The sequence below is a fragment of the Lytechinus pictus genome, unplaced genomic scaffold, assembly GCF_037042905.1.
Source record: "Lytechinus pictus isolate F3 Inbred unplaced genomic scaffold, Lp3.0 scaffold_20, whole genome shotgun sequence".
Lineage (NCBI taxonomy): Eukaryota > Metazoa > Echinodermata > Echinoidea > Temnopleuroida > Toxopneustidae > Lytechinus > Lytechinus pictus.
The window spans coordinates 16,332,408-16,359,088 of record NW_026974141.1 but is presented as its reverse complement, the minus strand read 5'-3'; the positions used below and the strand labels follow the sequence as shown (position 1 = coordinate 16,359,088).

The window sequence follows — 26,681 nt, the reverse complement described above, 5'->3', positions numbered from 1 at the left end:
TCCGCCAATAGGGGGGAGGGGGGGGCGGGCCGCCCCCTGGATCCACCTATGTGCAAGACTTTCCTGAATGATTTCTCGGTTTTCTGGTTAACATGAAAGGTCTCTTTAATTACCATGGCATAGTGCACAAGGGCGGGTAAAAAAAAGAGAAATTTGGGGTCGGATTTACACACACACTCACACACAAATGGTTAGTTTATGGACTTGCTCTATGTTTATTCGTCTTCTTACTTCTGTCCCCCCCCCCCCTTGACATCCCAATTCAACCAATTTTATCACCACCATGACCACAGCGGGGGGGGGGGGGGGAATCGCTTACAGATCTTGAAGCATTTCAAAAAACATTTAATACATTAGGATGTCATTTTCATTTTATTTATTATTATTATTATTATTATTTTTTTTTTTTTTTTTGGGGGGGGCCTAGATAACGAATTCTGAAACACATACACCCACCCATACTCTGTATATGTTGGTCTGAAATAGCCCAATTAAGATAGGGTTAAACTGTAGTCTATTTCAGACCAACATATACTGGGGAGGGTCAAATTGCCCCCCCCCCCAGATCTCGGCCATTGATTGCGCGATCGCCGCGAAAATTTGCACGCGTGTACAACCGGATGTAAACTGCAAGACTGTATAGTAAAATTTTCAAAAAATTAATTGCTTATATTTTTTTTATAAATCATGCAAATAAAAGAAATTTGCCATAATTTTTTTTGTGTGTGTTTTTTCCCTTTAAATCAATTTATATAGGTAGAAGAATGCTAATTTTTGGTGAACATATAGATTTCTACATATCTAACCAAAAAATTGTTGAAAAATAATTGATTTCCTTTGTATCTTATTGTTTTTTTAATTCTTATGTATTTCTTTGTTTTTTCAAACCTTTGTTTTTTTTCGATGTCGGGGAGCCTTTAGTGATCATAAAAAACATAAAATAAATCCATCTAAACCAACAAAAGTAAAAATAATCATACATTTATGATTTTTTGTTGAAAACACAATTTGCATTGACTTTGTACACGTAATCATGTTTTTGAGCAATGTTGGGACTGACATGCGCTTATAAAATATTGCGTAATTTCGGAACCGCAAAACCGGGCGTTGCAAATTTGGTCTCAAAAGATGCGCAAGAGAGCGGCGCGGTCAAAAAAATTTGCGCAGTGACCCCCCCCCCCCTGTTTAATAAAGGTTAAGAGTAAAAACTTTCTTCAACAAATAACACATGTATCATGATGTATTTTGGCACTTTTAATATAAATCTCTTTTCTTTCTCATAATAATGGTATCAAATGGTCTATTTTACGTGATGGAAATATCCTAATAAAACTCACAAAAACTTTGGAATTAACATTTAATTCATCCGTATCTGTGTACAAATCACTACAAACACCTCATTTGCTGTATATATCTCATTTTTTATCCATTTTATCAACTTTGCCATTATTGTTTAACTTTATTTATGAATCAGAAGTGCAAACATGATTATTCATCCTTTCGCCTGTTTGTTGATAAAATAAAATACTATTGAGTGTGTAGTACATGTATCAAATGTATACATTTAATTTGATTCACTCATCTGACTAATCACTGTTCAAATTTAAAAAAAGCACACAATTAAGACAATCATATCATTAAAATGTTTTCTTCAAGATCAAAGTTAAAATCATTAGTTTCTCACCCTCCATGTCAGGGGTCAAACTAGTCTTTAAACAAGGATTTCTGTCTGATGTGATGTATATATAAGCTACCAAGTGACTGAAAGGAGACTATTCCCAAAACTTTGGTGAAGGTTCACACATCCTATTATGTGATAGAGAGTAATAACTCTAGCCTATCACACATCTAGTCTAGTCTTGTATCTCAGTCCATGTGCAGCATCAAAATATAACCTCGGTCACAGGGACTCGTTAAAAGGCTAGACACTAGCCAGCACGCATTATTTATTAAGGGTAATATTTTTAAACTAGAAGAGGGACAATTAGTAAAGATGACAGTCTAAAATATGGGTTCTATTGCATAAAAGGTACTATTATGGTAACTTCCCCAGGTAATGATAACTACTAAAGAATCCTTGAATTTGATTGGCTGTTAAGTATAATGGCAAAGTTACCATCATAGTAATGTTTATGCAACAGGATCCTTCATTTAATCTACTTTATTCTTTTACTTGGATAATAAATAAATTGATTGCAACACCAAAGATAAATCTGTCACACATTTAAACACAAGTTTAAAAACCAAGCGCAAACCATAAACATGCATTTCATTGGCTCAAAATAAGGTTGCGATTGTAACTCTTTCTTCAACGGTTCACTAAACTACAAACCTAATACTGATACACATCTTTCCCATGGACAAACCTGAGGAGGTTAACAAAACAATTATATTTCAAAATAAACTTTCAAAATTTCATTTCTTTTTTTAATCATTTTGTTCACACAGTGAATTGTAAATCAGATGAGCTTATCATGCTGAAGCACACATTTATATTCTAGAGATATTCATATGTAATCTCTATTGCATTTAGAAAAGCTACATGATTTCAAACATTCCATTAAAATTGAAATATTCCTTATTTCCTTTTCTTTTAAAATTTTTGCAGTGTTATTTTGATTTCATTCTACTATTTCCTTGATTCAACTTGATTTGAAAGTGGAGTACCCGAGTAAGATCTAATTGACAAGATTTTTAAAGTTTCCTATACTATCATATTTTCCATTTGTTTTATTAAAGGTTGATAATGCACATTAAGTTAAATATAGCTGGACATAAGTAACCCTTGGCAAGAATTATCATGAGGAGTCAAATCACATTATATACAGATAACATTGTATTCATGAACTTATCAATAATATAAGAATACCAAACAACTGATCACTATACACCTAATGTTAAAATAATTGTCTAAATGTCAGAAAGGAAAATTTTTACAATGTGTACACATGTGTATGATTCAAAATGTTGACAAAAGACATTAAAAGGATAGCCTAATAGACTTGAAATAGTTTTTTTAAGAATTGATCAAAATCCAGTAAACAAATATTCCTTTTGTAAGCTAAAACAAAAATGAACATAAACGGACACCTTAGAATGTCATTGTGTCATGTAGCTCATAAACCAAAGATGAATTCAATCTTTATAAGAATCATTCATCCATCATATTTCTCTGAAACAATTGTGAAATTGTGATTAAAATAACAAAATAAATAGGTAAAAATATCAGTTGATGGTGAATTGCTTGCTTGCCAAGTATTGTAAAAACATCAAAAGTGCTCCCCATCCCCCTTTAAAATAACATAAATCAAAAGGAAACAAGTTTGAGCAAAATCATTTGCCAGGAATATTATCTCATATACCTAAAAATAGCACAATCTATGTGAAAGTCTTACTGAGTAAAATCTAGTGAGTAAGACCATCATCACTTTCAAAAGTTTCATGGGTAATTTGAATGAATCGCCTTCCTCTAGATAGTGGGTACAAACACTCATGTACCTACATATAAAGATGAATTCTGCTGAAATCTGATTTAACATTGTATACATTATGAGTTTTACAATGTCAAATTATGGAAAGAACATTCTCATAAATTGAGCTCCATAAGCAGTAAAACAAAATATTTTTAGGAAGGATGTAAAGGAGATTAAAACTGATAAGATCCAATCATAAACCAAAAACATTACTTTAAAAAATTCTTGATTACAAAATCCCTCAAATGACCACTGTGACCTGTGACAATTTTGTCAAGAATATGTAATCACTCATCATTTTTCTTAGAGGACAGTCAATAAGATAAACACTCCTACCAAATTAGTTTGCTAAAAACTTTATCATTGGTGATGCAACATTTACTCAAGTGACAATTGCTCCTATCCTAATATCTCTGAAGATATATAGTGAGGGTTGTGAGACGGTTAATGTTAGGTTTCATGTTGGATTCATGTTTGGTTTAATGTTTTCATCAGGAGCAATAGTTGCAGGAGCAAACATGATGGAACTGAACATTGCGTTTATTATTTGGAAGATACTTAATTTGGTTGTGATAGACTAACATTAATAGACCTCCAGACTATGCAAATTCAATCATTCTCCATTTTGATTTTTTACTACTATTAGGTATATATCCCCAAACTATTTGAGATATGCATAGTTACTTCTTTTCAACAAATATCAAAACAGACATTTTGTGATACATGATTGACATAAATAAAGACTATCAAGTCAAAACAAAGCTTTTTTGACTAAACTAAGTCAGTCAAAACGAAAATAAGCAAATGTTAAGATTCATTATCATTTAATGTAGAATACATATTTACAATTGTATGTACAACGTATGAAAACAGATGAATTATCCTCAGTAAATCTCTCTTGCTCACATGTAGAAATAGACAATCATGGTTATCATTTTAAGAGTCGCAAAGAGTTGTATCAAAAAGTTGAGCCGTAAAATATGGAAAAATTGACTAGAAATTGTTTGCTTGTTGTTCCTGAGTAGATTCAGCTGGGGGAGATTAACACTCATCAAACATTTGCCAAAATAGAAACTACAAAAAGGCAATTGTATTGTAATATATAATTTTACATGTAATATACAAGTTATAACCAAACCAATGGTTAATACTTTGCTTACTCTGTTATAACACAGATATTATCTCCAAGCCTAGAATTAAAATCCCAGTTGCATTCAGTATACTATGCATCACAGCACTGGTCAAATCAATATGGTATACATGTCAGAATAACTGTATGTAAAACAACCCTAACAACAGTCTCATTAGAATCAAATAGTTAGTTTTCATTTCATACAGACTGCAAAGAATACAACAAAAATAAAAGAAACCTGTGCATGGCAAGTAAGCAAGGAAAGTTACAATTGACAGTCAAAAACATTTTAAACATGAACAACACAATCTATCCCAAAAAGAATATCTTTAATATGCAAATCAGTGGTCTGTTTATAATGCAACACTTTACAAATATATTAGTATCCCTTTCTTTTGATATAGAGCTCATACACTAACCTTTATCAGGCGATAACATATCTCGGCATCCTATGTCAATACCACTCTTGAAAATAAACCATATCAGGCAAGTTGTCTCTCTTTATAATGTTTGGCATTTGGGAAAAGGTTTTTGACAGATTATCAGACTTCAAGCTAGAGTGTATCTTGTAGATTGATATCATAACTAAAGACATCAAGCTAGAGTGTATCTTGTAGATAGATATCATAACTAAAGACCTCAAGCTAGAGTGTATCTTGTAGATTGATATCATAACTAAAGACCTCAAGCTAGAGTGTATCTTGTAGATAGATATCATAACTAAAGACCTCAAGCTAGAGTGTATCTTGTAGATTGATATCATAACTAAAGACCTCAAGCTAGAGTGTATCTTGTAGACTGATATCATAACTAAAGACCTCAAGCTAGAGTGTATCTTGTAAATAGATATCACAACTAAAGACCTCAAGCTAGTGTGTATCTTGTAGATAGATATCATAACTAAAGACCTCAAGCTAGTGTGTAACTTGTAGATAGATATCATAACTAAAGACCTCAAGCTAGAGTGTATCTTGTAGACTGATATCAAACTAAAGACCTCAAGCTAGTGTGTATCTTGTAGATTGATATCATAACTAAAGACCTCAAGCTAGAGTGTATCTTGTAGATAGATATCATAACTAAAGACCTCAAGCTAGAGTGTATCTTGTAGATTGATATCATAACTAAAGACCTCAAGCTAGAGTGTATCTTGTAGACTGATATCATAACTAAAGACCTCAAGCTAGAGTGTATCTTGTAAATAGATATCACAACTAAAGACCTCAAGCTAGTGTGTATCTTGTAGATAGATATCATAACTAAAGACCTCAAGCTAGTGTGTAACTTGTAGATAGATATCATAACTAAAGACCTCAAGCTAGAGTGTATCTTGTAGACTGATATCAAACTAAAGACCTCAAGCTAGTGTGTATCTTGTAGATTGATATCATAACTAAAGACCTCAAGCTAGAGTGAATCTTGTAGATTTATATCATAACTAAAGACCTCAAGCTAGTGTGTAACTTGTAGATTGATATCATAACTAAAGACCTCAAGCTAGTGTGTATCATGTAGATTGATATCATAACTAAAGACCTCAAGCTAGTGTGTAACTTGTAGATTGATATCATAACTAAAGACCTCAAGCTAGTGTGTAACTTGTAGATTGGTATCATTACTATAAAGACCTCAAGCTAGTATGTCTCTATAAATCTTGTAGAATGGCATCACAACTCAAGACCTGAAGTTAGTATGTATCTTGTAATCTTGTAGATTGATATCATAAGACCTCAATCTAGTGTGTATCTTGGTATCATAACTCAATACCTTTAGTGACTGATGCTTCAAGTGAGATATTGAATTCATCTAGTTGCATGAGTAGACTGCAGAGGAAGTCTAGATGAGGAGGAGAATGGAAGAATGAACATTCATCATACATGTTCTTAGTGACAGGTGTCTCAGCAAGGACTGGTAACCATTGATGAAGAAGATGATCTCTGTGTAAAAAAACAATCAAGTACAATCTCTATCACAATATATGCAAGTCAAACTTTCATATCTGTATATGATCTATTTATTTTAAGGTGACTGTAAACTACATATTTCAAGTAGACCAGAATAGATCATGTCAGTAAACCATTATCCCCTCCCATGCAATAATATTCACTATAGTTTTACCTCTTGTAACATCAGTGTTTTGAAATGGGTTGAGGTCCAGCATGAGATGATTAGGGTTTGGCTTTATGTGTAGATATTCCACAGGAGCAAAACTAACTCTGTAACTCACATGCATACCTTGAAGCTGAAATTTCACTTAGATTTATAAGAATGAGCTCCTAACCCCCATGACCTTATAACCCCAAATAGTTTATAGCATTGGACAATGAATATGCACACATGAGCAAAATTTAAAGTTGATCTATCAATAGGCCTGAAATTCATTTCAAAATAAAAAACAAGCCAGAAAAATGGACAACTAAAAACAATCATCAAATAGGGCAGAGCCTTATCAGGCATGTATGTCTGAACTCCAGTATAACTTAGACCATGGTCTAAGAATGCTAAAATTAGGAGAACCTAAAAAAGCAAACATTTTGTTTACTTTGTATGTTTCTCACCCTTACTGGATTCTTCCCCATGTTATAATGGTGAAAAAAAATAATCCAGTTTATGATTCCTAACCAATTATAGATGAATTGGCAACCAGATGTAATGACAAATTTGAATCTCTACTGTTACGAGATGAAAGTCATAATTGGCTATTCATAACTAGAAACCAGAATACAAGACTAAGAACTCACCTTATACCAAGGCAGACTAGAAGCTGTAACTTTCCATCTTTGCCAACAGTCTCAGCATACCTATTGATCTGATGAAGTGTTAGACAGAATGTCCTTCGAGCTCTTTTCTCTTGACGTGAACTAAAACGACCTTCCTCATCCTGGTCTAAGCTGTCTAGATACCGAGCAACTTTCTCTGTAAATGGATAATAATACTCCAATTAAATTTAGTACACAATATCACATTTCAGAAAATTAAGGCCATATTTTGAAGTCCAGTTAAACCTAGGCTACGGTCTAACTCTGAGCTAAAATTATGGAAAGTCAAAATTCTGTTTACATTATATGTTCTTATGTTTGCTCGCATATCGTTTTGAAATAGTGAAGGCAACTGTTTTAATTATCATTCCTAAACAGTTATGAATGATCTAAATGTCAACTGAGCTGATACATAGAACTTCTCCTGTTATAGATTTGTCATAATTTGCTATCAATAGTTAAACCACAACTTGAGACCAGAGTTAAAATTAAACCTGAATTCAGACTATGTGTCAAACATCAGGTAGGCAAGTCAATTAATATTTCCATTGGAATGAGCTCCTGAATTCAGACTATGCGTCAAACATCAGGTAGGCAAGTCAATTAATATTTCCATTGGAATGAGCTCCTGAATTCAGACTATGTGTCAAACATCAGGTAGGCAAGTCTATTAATATTTCCATTGGAATGAGCTCCTGAATTCAGACTATGTGTCAAACATCAGGTAGGCAAGTCTATTAATATTTCCATTGGAATGAGCTAACCCAAGATGAGCCCTCAGAAACAAGGTTTTCATTGTACATCATGACCTCTGTGTGGTGTATATACACTCCAGATTAGACAAAATCCAGATATGAAGAATAATTTTGATGCTTACCTAGGAAATCCCAGATAAAGAAGTTATTCCTGAAGAGTCTAGATGATCTGAAACCATACTGTAGAACTAAGTCCATACATTTAACCAGACCAAACTCACCACAGAGTAGCACTGTCAACTGACCACGCTATACAAATAGATAGAGAGAAAAAGTTCAATTGCCGTTAGGCCGTTAGTACTTTATCCATGCTTTAAAATACCCAAAACTTTTAGAATAGTAACACTTCATAATGGTCAAAACTCGTCGTCTAATACATAACCTGTTAACCCTGACAGCCAAGATAAAAGAAAAAATTACTCAATAATTTCCAGAAATAGGCCCTTTTTTCAATTTCCTATTACTACCAGATGATTTTTCACAGATATGAGACCATATAGTTTACAACAATAGTTTTCTTTTGTCCCAAATATTGTATTTTTTACTACTAATACAGAGGACTTTCCAACCCCTCTACACTAAGAAGATACATGTATAAACCAGGATGTGGCTATAAATTCTGATGAGTGATGCAAAATTATATATACAAGCTAGTGTTTATACATGTATCTTTGCAAAGCATAATTTTTAGGTTTTTAGGATAATTTTTTTTTCATATTTGTAGCATCTTCATATATATGTACACAAGAGAAATGTTGCTTAAATAGTGTCTGTGGATGGTCTGTGCACTCTACAAATATATTTAAGAAATGTAAATTACGCTGACATTACTTCTCCTTTTTTGTTCAAATCATTCATAAACCTATCTATATAAGGAGGGATTATTGCAAGTCTGCACTCTACACATTTTAAATATGAATGACAGTTTGGGCACTATGATCAAACCTTTTTCGCTTTATATCATCATCTATATACAGTAGGGTTTCCTCTTGGTAAGAAAACGTCATGAATATAATGCCTTTATCTTTTGAGCACTTCTATAAATTCATCAACATTTTTTTACACCCAACCCAACTTTTCTCAAATTTGAATTCTTGAACTGCCGGAGCCATGATAATTTGAGAGCATTACACATTTTCATATTAACTAGAAAAAAAGAGACAAATCACCTCAGGAATAAATAGATCCAGTGGTAGTTGGTCATACTTCATTGAATAGCTCTTTAGAATCAAAGAAGTTCTTAAATATAAGGGTATTTTTGAAGTACCTCCTTCTCGGGTTTGTAGAAATGCTTGACGATATTATTGACAGCATCAGTCAAGAGTTCTTGGATAGCATTCTGGTCTAGCTTATGAGGAACTCGAGGTGGCGGGGATGGTGAACTACTAGCACTGGCACTGGACCTTCTAGCATGGGTCCGTCTCGGTGTGGTATTTGATCCCCAGAAGTGATCGCCTTCATAGTCGATGATCGGAGGGATGAACTCTGCCACCAAAAGACGTTCTAGACTTCCATCATCAACACTACGCCCTATCCATCTACCACATGGGAACCTAGTTCATTAAATTTAAATTAGTATTATCAAAATAACTAAAAATATAGGGATTTCACTTAAGTTACTGAAAAAGAAACCCTTTGAAAATAAAACTGACAAACAATTATAGATCTTTGTCCATAATTTAAATTATCAAGTAGTAGGTTGCTTCTGAAAAATATCAAGGCATATCTAAATCAAAACAAAACTCTATCATTATGTTTATGTTTATACAATTTCAAAGAACACATAATGATATATAAAAACATAACATGACAATAATTTTTCAAATAAAATTTAACAATATACATGTAATCAACATAAACACCCAATGCCTGAGGATTAAATTAAAAAAATCATTACTATTGTTTAAAGAATCTCCTCATTGGAAATGAGAATAAGCTCCAATAAATTAGTTATTATGTTTACTACATGTACTACATCACTATAAATTGTGTATATATAATGTTTTGCATATCTAATATCTGATATATTATATAACATCTTTATGAACGTTCTTTATGTTTGCTGCAAAATCACTTTACATGTAATACAAATTAATACTTATTCAACTTTTCTTTTTAAATCAGGAGTATACTGTATATCATCTTATATCAAATGAAAGGCAAAAATAAAAACTCACTTGTACGCATGTCCAGTGATTTCATTCCTGATGTAGATATAATCTACTAACCATCGAGGTAAGAGACCTGCATTATCATGTCCTATCTGAAGGGTTGTTAGGACACCAAGGTTAGCATGCTGGTAATCAAAAGAAAAATGAGATATCGCTCAAGACAAACCTTTCTCATCAATGTTAGTAGAAGTCTTATTGCATAATGAACCAGTGGATGTTCAGAGCATAAAATAGATTACCCAACATTCATCACAAATTATTGAGGCCATTTCCTGTTAGACTTTCATGCAATAACATTTTCAAAATAATTCTCAAACAATATGGGAATTCGTACGAACACTTACTCTTTATAAACGGGTATTTATGCAGATAATTAACTGGTGAAAGAAATATAACTTCATAATTCAACATGACAAATAAATTCTTTTTCATCATTTGTGAAAATAAAAGATAAATACCAGTTGCAGTTATGATATCAAAATGAGTTTGAATAGATTCCAGTACAATACCACCCAACTATCTGTTTGTATAAAAAAATTAAATGCGCATGATTCTTGTGGAAATTGTGAAATTGTTCGGAAATTAGAAAAACAAGAATAACATTCCAGCCTGATGTTTGTTCTTTTTCCACGCAATACTAATACACTGTCCTAAATGTACTTATCTGTGTTGATGATCTTCAGTGTATTGTTTTTCAGCTTAGATTTTATGATTTCACAAAGTTCAGTTAATATAAACTGTACCTGATCTAAATCTACAATGATGTAATGAACCTTGACTTTACAGAGTTTCTTATAAAATCAGTGTTTACTATAATAACTTTCATTTATCTTTAAATACAGGATAAACAACGAGCACCAGCAAGATGAATTCCCAGATTAACATGGACAATACAGAACAATGCTCTACGGTTGCATACGCACTTGATGCTGCCAGGGTTTTAACATTTGATGCGTTAAATTTGGCAATATTATTGATAGATATCAATTAACTTTTCCATAGCAGGTTGCCTTAACTCTCAATAGCCAGTCCAACTCAAATTGTTCACATTTGTCCATAGTGAAATCCCGTCACAGAAATAAACAAACTCAACTGCCGGGCATACTTCATTTACTTTTAGGCCAGCAATTCCATAAAACAATCAACATTTTTTTTCTGACCACCATATTTTCCCGAATCATACTTCTCATCATGAATTGCTTATGTCATCATAATCAAAGAGCATTATTACATTTCAAGGAAACAGAAATCACTTCAGAAAGGTCCCACACATAAGTCTAGCATTCATATTGTTTTAATACGTTTCAGCCTGGATATGACCCTATATTCTCTCTTCTCTTTGTTTCCTCTAAAAATTCTACCAGACTCTCTTGTATAGCTCACCTGAAAGGTAAAATCCTGAGCATTCTTTGGTATGTGTATCACGGGTGTTTGTAGCATCTCTCCAGTCACCTGTAGCCATGGATTGGCCGTTGTTGGCGCCTGAAACTTACGACTCTGGCTGATCAGCACCCGATACGTCACCACTATAAGTCAATCAGAAAAAAGTTCAGATAGAAAAAGATGGCAAATTATTCCAAAAATGTGGTGCTGTGTCAAAAAAAGCCTGCTCACATTAGGATGTTAACGTTCTGGGAATATTAAAAGATTCTGGTACGATGATCTCTGGTCAATGATAAATATCTAAATGGACGACAGACTACTTGGTTATAAAACTCTAGCCATTCTTGTCTGGCCGACTTAAAGGAATGGAATTAGGAATTAATTACCACCAGAATAATATAATGAGTGAAATAAACTGATTCACATCACATTACAAGCAGCTTAACACCTAGCGTGATTTGTCCAGGAATAGCTACATGTACATCTTAAGCTCGGTTGACACTTGCACACATTGTGGTTCCCGCATAGTTTGCGCATGAGCACGCACTCATGCGGGCCAGTGTGTGAACTAAGCATATTTCACGCATAGCTTGCGAATGATATGATCGTGATTGCAGACCAAGTGATCAGTGTTAGATATCATAATCAACAAACGGAGAGGGTGTCAACACCAGAACATTGGAATATTTAACCCTATCTAGGCCGGGGTATTTTGGGAGTTCATATGGCCGGGGGGGGGAGGGGGTCTCCCAGGCCCCCCTTGAGATCTCGGCCGTCGATCGCGCCAAAAATTGGCACACGGGTTGTCTTGGACATAATCTACAAAATTGTATAGTAATTTACTTCATGCGAATTGCTATTAAGTGATTATGCTTTTCCATCTAACTCCCTAAATAAAGTTCCAAATGTTCTAATTTTTGGTATAGAGACTCTTTGTGGTGTTCTTAGCAAGTGTACATGAACAAAATTGTGATATCAAATAATTTTCTTATGTTTTATATTGTTTTTTGCAATTTCTTATGTATTTCTTTGTTTTTTACCTTTTGTTTTTCATCGTTTTTTCAATGAAATTTGTTGGGGACTCTTCTGAGATCATAAAAAGCATATAATAAATACATTTAGACCAGCAAAACTAAACATAATCATACATTTATGATTTTTGGTTGAAAACACAATTTACATTGACTTTGTACACAAAATCATGTTTTTGAGCAATTTTTGGTCTGACATGCACTTACATAATGTTGCGTAATTTCGGAACCACGTATGGTCTCAAAAGTTGCGAAAGACTTGAAAGTAAAATGTCAGCGAGCTGCGCGGTCAAAAAAATTTCGTGCAGCAAACATATTGCGCGAATTGTTGAGGGGGGGGCCTCCGAGGCCCCCCCAGCCTAGATAGGGTTAAATTTGCGATAGATACGTCACAGAATAGGGTATCGACAATATTTGCTGAAAGCACGTCGGGACAGTGCGTGAACTATGCGCAAACAATGCGCCAACATGTCGTGAACGTGTCGGGACAATGCGTGAACTGATATAGCCAAGTCGTGCCATAAAGTATCTCGCACTGGCACGCATCAATGCGGGGCAATGCTCGCATCACAATGCGTGCAAGTGTAAACCGGGCATTCATTAATTCAACCCAAGACCAAGAACTGAACGTGACATAATCCGTACCTGTGGAAGGGAATGAGTTTGTGAAGCAATGGAAGTCAACCGCATTGAGTGACAGGAGGTAGTATAGGAATTGCATCTTTTCTTCTTCACATCTCAAGAATGCTTCACCCCGATATCGCTTCCTAAATATACATGAGAAATAAAATAAAGGATAAATGTTTTCACATAGATGGTCATGAATTCCAAATATCAAGTCCTACATGTACATATCTCAAGCACTTCTCAGAGTAAACAAATCAAATGAATGCTGGTTGAATAGTTATGAATACCTTAATTTAAAGTTAAAAATTCGGAGTAAATGACTTTTGTAACCATTGACCTCATGATCCCCAAATCTAATCAAATTATTGTTACTCCCATTGTATACATAATCCCAGTTTGTAGTTGAACCCTCGAATGATCCTTTAGTTATCAAGATAATATGATGATTTGAGGTATATACCCACTGTGAATTTTTACCTCATGGCCTAAATATCATAAGAGATCATCAATTATCTATACACACCTACATGAATAAGTTTAAAGTTGAAATGGTCCTTCAACCATTTGTTAAAGAGACTAATTTCAATTGGAGCCTGTGTACACCAAAGAGTATGAGACCAGGGGCCCATTTCATAAAGGACTTACAACTTTGTCATTATGTCAACTACCATGGTAACAGAGCTCAACAGCCAATCATATTCAAGGTTTCCATGGTAGTTGCCATAATGGCATAGTTGTAAGTCTTTATGAAACGGGCCCGTTTGTACAAGATTCCTCCTATTCTGTGGATTCACAATATAGTGTGTCATCTATCCGTTGCAGCGGACATCAAAGTGGACATCTGTTGTTGAGGGGTAGTACTTTAGTGCATGCATGATTCAGCGCTAGCCGACGCGGATCGACCGGCTGGCATATGCTGTTTAATGTTCCAGGAAATTTGCCCGCACATTTCTTTGTGAAATTTAGACCGTTTTCGGTGAATTCTTCCTCCGCTTTTGCCAAATGGTTTTCATTTTTGAAGCATCACAGTCACATTACAGTCCACTAGCAGTGTGCGCTGCCTGCGCGTGATGTCGACCCCGGAGTAAGAAATTTGGCCTGTTCGCTGCAACCGATAGATGGCAGATCATATACTGAACCCACCAAATTACAACAATGAAAAAGGTAATAAACACTTAATGATTGATTATAGAACAAATGCTAGTGATTGATTACATTTACTACAATGAATAATCAAGCATAATAATCATTCATATTATCAGTCATCAAAGGTCAACTCCACCCTATAAAAATGTTGATTTGAATCAATAGAGAAAAATCAAACAAGCATAACGCTGAAAATTTCATCAAAATCGGATGTACAAATAAGAAAGTTATCTTATCTTATTTTTCACAAAACAGTTATACATATGCACAGCCCAATGGCATGCAAATGAGAGTCAATGATGTCCCTCACTCACTATTTCTTTGTTTTTTATTGTTTGAAATATAGAATATTTCAATTTTTACAGATTTGACAATAAGGACCAACTTGATTGAACCGTAAAATGTTAAGGCGATGGTAATTCCACGTGTTCGGGGAGGAATGAAACTTTGTTTCAAGGACAATGAGGAGAAAATTGGAATAAATCATATTTCATATAATGAAATACAAAAGAAATAGTGAGTGAGTGATGTCATCAGTCCCCTCATTTGCATACCGAACAGGATGTGCATATAAATGTTTTGTGAAATTAAGTGAAACTTCAAATTGTCCTCACTTTCTCATTTTACAACCGATTTTAATGAAATTTTCAGAGTTATACTTGTTGGATTTTTCTCTTTTTATTCAAGTCAACTCTTTGTTGGGGTGGACTTGTCCTTTAAGCTCTCTATGAATGGACCCAGAATAGAGACTTTACACATTATCTTGGATCAAGCCAAGGATTTTCCTGTATTTTTGTTTCCAGTAATCATTGCTTTTCATTAGTTTAGTTTTGTTGTGTTGTTTTACAGTCATTTTGATCACATGAAAATATTGTAATTTGTTTGGATTCCATAATAAAAAAAGAAAAAAGAAGAAAGATATTGAACACCAGAGGTCTGTAACACAATGCCTCACGATAGAACTGTCAGCGAATGATTGCCCTTCCTACAATATACAATCAAAATCAGTGTTATGATTAATCTCTTTAACAGGACTTACTTGAGAAGTTCATCATTTGAGACCAGCTCTTTGATGTGTTTATGAAGAACTTTCCTTTCCAGTGCCAAACGAACAAAAGCTCTTGATTTACCAACCTCAGTACGAATATTGGTCATGCGGTCAACATTCCTGGTCAAGATAACATTTTATTTATCATAATCAGAAGTGGGTGAAAAGGAATGTGGCTACAAGTTTATCAATATATCATGTGTTCTATATATCATGTGTTCTATATATCTTTCCCAAATGTAACTCAATATGTTCAATTACATTTATGTATCAAATATTAACTATAAACCCAATCAAGCACATAAACCTTTTAAATATCAAAATGAATAATTTTCTGCTACTTATTAAGACTCTCATATCACAATATTTGTAAAGAAATAAAATAATTAGTGAATGCTTCAATGCACTAATTGCAGATCAAATTAACATCATGATTTTCAAACCAAAATTCACAATATACATGTACAAGGATACAGCTGATGTTCACATCCATTTGTCGAGTCTCACTGTGTGCATTATCTACTTGGGATTCAATTCCAATATAAGTCATAAAACCTCGCAATGCAAAAAAAAAAAAAAAAAAACGCAAAAAGCAAAATAAAGAAAAAAAAACACAGGAAATTGAATTTAAAAAATGCATCCACAGTAGATCCATGCTATGAAGATGGACTCATCAATTTGTATTCATGTCTTTATGTTTAATAGGAGGATACATACTTCCAATCAAAGCTGAAATCAGTAGGTAAAGTCGGTAGTGGCTGCCCTGGTACAGTGCTTGATCTTCTATGTCTAGGAGAACTCTCTGCACCTACAACAATAAATGTAAATAATGGGAAAAAACTGAACTAACAAATACATTAAACAGCCATGGACAAAGAGAGAATTTTTAAAAATACATGTAAAAAATTATATATATTGTATATATAATTTGCAAAATATCAAATTGATTGAATAGGTTACTGTATGTTTTTTTTCAACATTTAGAAATGAAATCTTAAATGCCAAAATTTATGCCTTCAACATTGTCAGACCAAGAATATACTATCCACCAATCTTTTAAACTTAAAACAATTGGAATGCCTCTGGCGGTCTCACCTGCATCACGCGATTCTATATAGCAGCAGTGCTGAATTTTAAATCTACTATAAAGTAATTATTCACAAAATAACACCATTCATGTAATGATAAAATACTACGTTCATTGATATTTGACCTTGATCATGTGACCTAAAACTTGTCAGTGATACTTGATTACCATATATCCACATTTTATACACTATATCTATAAACTTTGAAAGTTATGACAGCAGTCTAATAATTACCTCTAAAATGGCCAAAGTTCATTGGCCTTTGACTTTGGTCATGTGACCTGAAACTTGCATGAGATGTTCAGTGATGACTCTTACATGTATGTCCAAGTTTTATGAACAAGACCAATATACTTACAGAGTTATAATGGTAATTCAACAAATACCCCCAACACGGCCAAAGTCCATTGACCTTGGTCATGTGACCTGAAACTTGCACAAGATGTTCAGTGATACTTGGTTACTCTTATGTCCATGTTTTATGAACTAGACTAATACACTTACAGAGATATGATGGTAATTCAACAAATACCCCCAACAGGGCCAAAGTTCATTGACCTTAAATGACCATTGACCTTGGTCATGTGACCTGAAACTCGGACGGGATGTTCAAGGATACTTGATTACTCTTATGTCCAAGCTTCATGAATCAGACCCATAAACCTTCAAAGTTATGATAGTAATTCAATAGATACCCCCACATGGCCAAAGTTATTGACCTTTGACGTTGGTCATGTGACCTGAAATTCGCACAGGATGTTCAGTGATACTTGATTACTCTTATGTCCAAGTTTCATAAATCAGATCCATAAACTTTCAAAGTTATGATGGTAATTCAACAGATACCCCCAATTTGGCCAAAGTTCATTGACCCTAAATGACCTTTGACCTTGGTCATGTGACGTGAAACTCAGGCAGGATGTTCAGTAATACTTGATTAACCTTATGGCCAAGTTTCATGAACTAAGTCCATATACTTTCTAAGTTATGCTGTCATTTCAAAAACTTAACCTTCGGTTAAGATTTGGTGTTGACGCCGCCGCCGGAATTAATCTTATGTCCAAGTTACATGAACTAAGTCCATATACTTTCTAAGTTATGATGACATTTCAAAAACTTAACCTTCGGTTAAGATTTTGATGTTGATTCCCCCAACATGGTCTAAGTTCATTGACCCTAAATGACCTTTGACCTTGGTCATGTGACCTGAAACTCAGGCAGGATGTTCAGTAATACTTGATTAACCTTATGGCCAAGTTTCATGAACTAAGTCCATATACTTTCTAAGTTATGCTGTCATTTCAAAAACTTAACCTTCGGTTAAGATTTGGTGTTGACGCCGCCGCCGGAAAAGTAGCGCCTATAGTCTCACTCTGCTATGCAGGTGAGACAAAAATGACCTCTGTGACCTTGATTATGTGACCCTTAATATACCCAGACCACCATCCCATGTGGTATGCATACATGAGCAAACTGATCTGAGTTATTGTAACTGATATTGTTGGTTAAGACCATTATTAAACTTTGATTTAACATGTACTCTAAACGCATTGTAATATTTCACATGAACTAGGTAACCAAGAAATTCAGCAAGGATCAACACAGAGGAGGAATTTCCCTTCTGTCAACCCAGAATGATAATAAATGCTTACCAGCTAATGCAAGGTTCTGTTCTGATGAAGCCTTCTTACGCTGACGGAAACGACGATAGCTTAGAAGATGCCACCACAAGGCACTCTTACTCTATATCAAAAACAGACATTAGAAAAAAAAGAACTTTGGATAACAGACCATTATCATAAAGCCCAACACACTCTACACCAGCCGTTGCAACCTATTTTCAACAAATTGTAATAATAGTTGATACAAATATTTTGACCTATAAAATCTTAATGATCAGAGTCCCAAATAGTAGAATGAATAATAAAACTCAAATTCCAGTATATTTTGAGCCTCCCTGAAGGAATAAAAGCAATTTCAGTTCTAAATTGTTATGATGCCTTAATAAGGTGTTACTTGAAGCAAATTTGGGATTTACTTTGTCAACAAAGGCTTTCAGGAAACCTGAATTCTGATTTTTGTATTCCTACCATTATACCATATTCAAATAAATCAAATTTTACTTCTTGGAACTTTGAATTTTGATGTAAAATTACATTTAAAAAATATTTCATAGTTGAAGACAAATAAAATTAACATTCTAATAAATGGACCATGTTTCAAGGTTCACATCTCATCATCAGCCTAAACAGAATCAAGGGTATTTATACATTTAGGATATCAGGAAAATTTGATGAATGTACTTGAAAGGTACGTGGAATAGGGTGAATTTAATTTAAACTGTGTAGTAGGTTTCACGGTACACCATGTATCTTTCTTGGGCAAGTGTTGGTCATGAAAAGGACCACCCAAACTTGATGTTTCGACAAGTGTGTTCTTGTCCTGAAGACGAAACATGGAGTTTGGGTGGTCCTTTTCCGGACCAACACTTTCCCAAGAAAGATACACTATTCTTCTGCATCATGGAAACCTTCAGAAGTTACTTCATTTAAACTATTTCATAGTTGGATCGTGCAGTGTGTGAGCAGGAATTAAGATAGTTTGGAGAGATAGAGAGAACAAGTGGTTATGAGGGTGAAAGAGAGAGAGAGAGAGAGAGAGACAGGGAATCAAGGGATACCTGTTTCTTTGATCTACATCCATGACTGAATATCCTCTCTAATAGATCACATAGGCTAGCTATGAGTGTATTCTCCTCCACACCAGAGCGATTGATGTCACCATGACCTAATTCTATGGCTTCTTGACCCATCTTAAACACAAGCATCTTCTTCGTCTACACAAACAAAAACAAAAACGTGTAAAAGTCAAAGTAAGGCAGTAAAAAAAACAAGTACCATTTTCAAACGGTACATGTTTATAGAGATGGGCATTGGGTTTACATGGCAGTGTCATTATTATTCACATTTAACATGCAGTATTGGTTTCATTTAAAAGGTTCCATATTGAAAACTGATAAAAAAAGATAAGTTTAAAAGGGAAGTTCACCCTTAAGTAAAGTTTGTTGTAAAAATAGCAGAAAAAAAATATATATATTGATGAAGGTTTGGGGGAAATCCATTTGAGAGAGAGTTATTAGAATGATAAGTTTTGGATTAGTGACATACATGTAATAAACGAACAGCTGCCTCATATGTTTTAATTTCAATTCTTTAATGGTTCGTGATGATTTCTTTTTAGGAATGGATGTGAAATGATTTGTCTATTGATATACTGAAGGTACATGTGTACAGTAAAAACCATTTTCAATTTTCTGAGAAAATTACATTTCATTGATGATATACCATTCCTAATGCAAATAATCAAAATGCTAATAATTGTTTTATTATTTGATGGAATTTTCTCAAACTTTTGTCAAAACTTTTTATAATTTTTGTTTGCTATTGTAACTTTTTGTCAGGCTGAATTTCCCCTTTAAGTCTTAAGCAGGGGATATAATGATTTATTGGCGGCACAAATTAAAAAGAAATTACCAAGAAGGAAAAGATCGTATTCATTTTCAATTACTTACATCTCTCAGATTTTTAGACTTACTGCTATATATTATTTTGCATCAATTATATTGCAGTATGCTATGTATTGACACTTTCGGCTTATGCAATAATACTGTTAACAAAACACAAAAGTAAGAGCTAGCTTTAAGGATCCAATAGTTAACAACAATGAAGATACCTTGATCTTGCATTCTTTGAGCAATTCTTCAACAAATTGCTGATTTGCTTTCTTCTGATCATAGTGAGTGAGGACTGCCTGTCGCACTGGCGGTTTCTTAGCATGAAGAGATTGAAGGTATTTCTAAAGAGAAAAATATAAAAGAAAGTAAAGACAACACAATCTCTTAGATTTCTGATTATCATCACCATCAAGACTATCACCGTCAATGTCATCATCAGCACCACCATCATCATCATCATCTTCATCATCATCGTCGTCATCATTATCATCAACATCATCATCACTATGGTCATCATCATCATCATCATCACCGTCATCATCATCATCATCATCCTCCTCATCATCATCATCATCCTCATCATTATCATCACCATTACCATCATCATCATCATTCTCTTCATGCTATACCTCTCTCTCATGAGGCTGGAGACCGAGATGTTCTTTATGCTGTTCTTGTCTCTCTTTCTGTTTCCACTTAGCAATGTTTCTGTATCTACTCCTCCTAAAAACAAACCACATAATAACTCCTTCCATTACAATGTATCACTATTCTAACTTAATGTTTAAGAAATGTCATTAAAGGAGAATAAAGCCCTGGGAACAAAATTAGCTTGTGTTCAAACAGAAGTAAAATAATAATATGAATGTTGAGATCACTGATGATTTTGACATCCTCCGATTGTCAATGCAAACAACATGTGTGATGTCATACTTGTACAACTCCCCAATTAACTTTCTACATATTCTAATTGTCAGTTTTACCAGTAAAAGATCATCCCCAACATGCGTAGCTCGTATGTGATTGTAAACAAACCATCCAAAATGCCGATTGAGAGCTGTGCAACACGTGCATCTACTCTCTCAGCCAAGGCGAGCAAGCAATGTGTGTTTGTGATGGTTTGTTTACAATCACATAGGAGCTACGCATGTTGGGGGTGATCTTTTACATCTAATTTTAATCTACCTCAACTTTTTGCTTCAAAAAAGGTTTTATCGTAATTTAAAATTAGTACGAGGTGTTACTATATTTTCATATAGATAAACAGTTCCCAGAGTTTCGTAATTTTGTCAAAATAATGAGATAGAAATTATATCTAACAGAACGAGTGACAATTTATCCCAGCCACGTGAAGTTTATCGTCGGTGCATATCGTCTGCTGCTATTCGTTGAGTTGATTTGCCTTCAGATTCGGATATACATGTATTCACTTGTTTGTAAGTACAGTTATATCATTATTTTCCTTCTTTAGAGTAAATTTTAGGCTCTCCAAATTTTATTGACCGAGGGAAGAGACTCTGTCTGGATGGTCAGGCTGGAATTCATTTTTATGGATTTATTTTGGCCCGCGGTACGTGCAACTAGCACTAGCAGCTGCATGAGTTGGTAGCGAATCGGCATGCAAGTTGAATTGTCCGACTCATCATCATAGGCGTAATTCCCCTAATTTACCTCCATCCACGGCACTAGAGCTAGAAACTTCATCATCATTCTCTTCATCTTCAAAATCTTCAATTTGAAAATCCAAAATCTAGATAAACTTCTGGGTTTTCTTTAATTTCGTGATCGAAGTATTCTGTGACAGTGTGGAGAAAACTACCCTCGCAACAGGTTTTGCATGCAATGGAGCTTGACGTGGGAGAGCCAATCACGTCTCTCGTACACTCATACACGTCATCAAATTCGAGTCAATTCAGAGACCGATGGGAGGCGTATTTCGGAGAGGCATTTTAGCGCTTTTTAATTGGCGATTTCCACCTTATGTATTACTTTTGTTATTTTTGAATGACCAATTGATAATCCCCACATCATGACCTTTCCACTGATATATACTAAGGCCATATTCATAATCAATATATTTCTCCTTTAATAGATTGTTTGTCAATTGTTACTTCCATTGATCTTAAGCTAACTTGTGACAAGTGTTTCATTCTTCTACACGATCTAATATTCACAAGCAATATAATTGAAATAAAAATATCATTGATTGTAATTAATAGCCTGCGCTATCACTACAGTCTGAGGAAACATAAATAACACTTTTCCCAGGTTTCTGTCACATTGTTACCATGGCAACACAGTAATGTAAGAAAATCTTAAGTGATACAACATCGTCAAAGATCATTGACCCACCTTACCCTGAGATACACTATCCTTAGATGTATATTATAAATGACATTTCAAAAATATTGATAACCATTGACAGATATTGATGTTAACACTGCTGTAGCCAGCACCTTGTCTCGTATCTATTATGCAGGCAAGACAAAAATGAAGGGTCTTTTTATTCTCATATACTGCTTGAGTACCAAGTATCAAAATGATGGATTGGTTTATTAAAGATGAAGATGGTTACCCGTTGGTGAATGGTGGCTTCAAGAGGACATCATCTTGAAGCATAGGGAAGAACTGAGGTACATGACTTGAGTCTACTGGTAATGCTCTTGGAGGGTATGGGTTGTGGTCAATATTGCCGGAGCGCCTACGAATTAACATCTCTGAATGTAAAGAAACAAAATTGCAAGCATATAATCTAATAACTTCTTACATATATGTTAAGCTGGGCAAATACTTGTCATATCTTTCTCTCCTTCCTCATTGCCTAAAGCATTTCATGACTGGAATTGATGTTATAAATATTATTGTGATGTCATTGTTTTTGTATTCATATTGCCCCCAAAGTGTATAATTGATTTCATATTTCTTCATGCTTTGTATATATTACCAGTATTATTTTCTTGTGATTTTATCTATAAAAGATTTGCACAATTCAGCCTATATTAAAACAAAGATAATGGTCAAAATATGATATTGTTCCAGGCACCCTTAAAAATGATAATATCAATAAATTAATAAATCAAAATGATTTCTTTTTCATTTATTTATTGTACAGTGACTTTCTCATGTATTTCTTTGCTTTCCACATTTATTTATTGTATTTTTATAGGTAATTGTCAGTGAAACTATTTGACTCATGAAAGTAAAAGTAAGGACACATTTTTTTCATATTGGCTAAAGTAACAATCGTATTTTATAGCAATGTCAGGTCTGACATACACTTGCAAAATGTTGCTGAACGTCGGAACAACAAATCTGGCTATGGAGCATTTAGTCTCAAAAGTTGCACCAGAATAGAATGATTAAAGTCAAGGAACACTGGGGCAAATTTATTATTGATTTGTAACTGGTTAAAATAATGATTGAATTGAATGAAGACTAACCTGCTTCACTGACAAATGAAGCGCCCTCTGTAGTTGGTGTTTGAGGTGAACTTGATGGGAATTGCTCTACTCTCTCATCAAAGATACTAAGAGCTTGATCCTTCTCTTCCCAATTAGAGATGATCTTATTATCAATGAATGAAGCAAAGAGTTGGGTCTCAAGGAACGGTGACATGAATGGTAGGTGAAGCTCAGGGGTATCGGCAAGAAATGCATTCTGTAAAAAAAATCATACAATGGTCAAGGTCAACAGAATAATTCAAACTATAAACCTAATCACACAGTCTAACTATGTTCAGTTCCACAGATACATCACTATTCCAGACCCTCTTTTTAATAGCCAAAACTAATATCTCGAGTAATCATGCATTACTTTGCTGCCCCCACAAAATAAGAACAGCCAAAAGAAAGTTCTCCATACATAGATATTTCAAATCCAAAATTAAACAAGTGGAACGCCTCTGGCAGTCTCGCCTGCATTACGCGATTTAATATAGCAGCAGTGCTAACTTTGAAAACTACTATAAAATAATCATTCACAAAAACACCATTCATATAATGACATAATACCACATTCATTGACCATAAATTACATTTGAAAGGTGACTTAAGACTTGTCAACTACACCCATGTCCACATTTCATTCACTCTATCCATAAACTTTGATGGCAATTCAACAATTACCCCAACATGGCCTAAGTTTATTGACCTTAACTGACCTTTGACCATGGTCATGTGACCTGAAACTCGTACAGGATGTTCAGTGATACTTGATTACTCTTATGTCCAAGTTTTATGAACTACATGTAGATCCATAAACTTTCAGAGTTAGGATGGTAATTTAACAAATACCCCCAACATGGCCAAAGTTTATTGACCTTTAATGACCTTTGACCATGGTCATGTGACCTGAAACTCGTACAGGATGTTCAGTGATACTTGATTACTCTTATGTCCAAGTTTTATGAACTAGATCCATAAACTATCAGAGTTAGGATGGTAATTTAACAAATACCCCCAACACGGCCAAAGTTCATTGACCTTAAATGACCATTGACCATGGTCATGTGACCTGAAACTCGCACAGGATATTCAGTGGTACTTGATTAACCTAATGTCTAAGTTTCATGAACTAGATCCATAAATTTTCAAAGTTATGATGGTAATTCAACAAATACCCCCAACTTGACCAAAGTTCATTGACCCTAAATGACCTTTGACCTTGGTCATGTGACCTGAAACTCGAGCAGGATGTTCAGTAATACTTGATAACCGTATGTTCAAGTTTCATGAACTAGGTCCTAAGTTATGATGTCATGTCAAAAACTTAACCTTCGGTTAAGATTTTGAAAAAAATTCTCCCAACATGGTCTACATGTAAGTTCGTTGACCCTAAATGACCTTTGACCTTGGTCATGTGACCTGAAACTCGGGCAGGATGTTCAGTAATACGTGATTAACCGTATGTTCAAGTTTCGTGAACTAGGTCCATATACTTTCTAAGTTATGATGTCATGTCAAAAACTTAACCTTCGGTTAAGATTTTGAAAAAAATTCTCCCAACATGGTCTACATGTAAGTTCGTTGACCCTAAATGACCTTTGACCTTGGTCATGTGACCTGAAACTCAGGCAGGATGTTCAGTAATACTTGATTAACCGTATGTTCAAGTTTCGTGAACTAGGTCCATATACTTTCTAAGTTATGATGTCATTTCAAAAAATTAACCTTAGGTTAAGATTTGATGTTGACGCCGCCGTCGGAAAAGCGGCGCCTATAGTCTCGCTCTGCTATGCAGGCGAGACAAAAACTATAATTGCTTCACAAATTTAATAATGAATCCAAAGTGATTGCATCAATTTATACGTAGAAAAATACACCGAATTTTTGTTTTCCCGTTCACTAATTCGACTTTTGTAAACCATTTATAGAGAGTCATTAAACTCTGGTCCTGGTAACACAAGAAAATAAAATGTTCACAGAATTGATCAAAACTTTACACAGAATTAAGAAAAAAGGATCTACCAAACAATTTTTCAAGAAAATGTAACTGACCTTATCAAAGTTTTGCATCTGATCTCTGTTGGTAAACCATGCATCCAGACTGTTTACTCTTGGCTGTATAATGAAGGTCTCATAATTCCTCAACAAGACTACTAATCTCCTGAGGAATACTTCACGTATTGCACAATTCAATATCAACATTGATACATACTCTCTATGCTCCTGCTCTTCTTCGCTTAGATTCATTGGATTCACATTGCTATTCTCATTCTCATAGTCAGCTATTGATGTAATGACACCGGTACGCTGAGCAATCTCTGCAACACGAGATACTATCTCATTGTTACGCAAGAAATCCGCTTTAGAAGGCATTCCTGCAGTGGGGCTCTCACCACGACTTGGTGAACTGAAGTATGAACTATCCTGATCACCATCAACGCTCTCCTCTAAGTTCTGATTCATTGTTGTGATCAGTGTGACTTCTCTTTGGACTTGTGACCAGTCAAAGTCATTGACTTTATTCATCTTTGCACTGGGCGTGGTGGTGGTTGTGTGTGCAGTCTGTGATGGAGAGTTGTCCGGCATGTGCTTGTGTTTTTGGATGAGGTTGTTGAGTTCACGGATCAGAGTTGGTTTGTTTGGGAACTTTGGGAGCTCTTCTGGTAGTTCTACGCATGAGTTATCTATGTCCACATAGCAGAGTGATGCCTGCAATAAAAATATAGATTACAAGTGAAATATTAATCATACATCTGGAAACTCAGCGGTATGCAATGTATTTTTTTCTTTAAATTCTTCTTAGAATTAATAATAAGTATATTATGAATTAAAAATAGTGAGACAGATATTAGTTTTCAGAGTCAAACTAAGAAGAAAGTACAATTAACATGAAGCAAGATTCATCTATGAATTGCCAATGAAGATCTTCCTAGTTGCCAAATCTGTAAAACTTGAGAAAAAAAATGATTCATATGAATTAGGGTCCACAACTCCACATACATACGTACAACACACACAGTGTGTGGTATGAACCCCTCTCTTATTTTATGCTGTGTATAATCATCTGCTTCTAAAATATACAACCAAAACCCTCATCTTGTTAATAATTAA

General features: G+C 34.5%; 1 protein-coding gene across 1 annotated transcript; it reads right to left on the bottom strand.

Annotated features, from left to right (window-relative positions):
• Positions 1-1,241: 1,241 nt before the first annotated feature.
• On the bottom strand, positions 1,242-26,285 carry LOC129282980 (DENN domain-containing protein 5A-like; the record flags this gene model as incomplete). The annotated part of the gene is made up of 16 exons (XM_064114765.1): positions 1,242-6,542; positions 7,347-7,521; positions 8,242-8,368; positions 9,387-9,672; positions 10,297-10,415; positions 11,674-11,816; positions 13,350-13,471; positions 15,517-15,645; positions 16,243-16,333; positions 18,266-18,356; positions 19,294-19,449; positions 20,346-20,468; positions 20,757-20,850; positions 22,703-22,844; positions 23,568-23,784; positions 25,623-26,285. Coding segments are annotated over 16 exons (2,862 nt in total), but the record flags the coding sequence as incomplete, so codon positions are not given.
• Between the last annotated feature and the right edge of the window lie 396 nt (positions 26,286-26,681).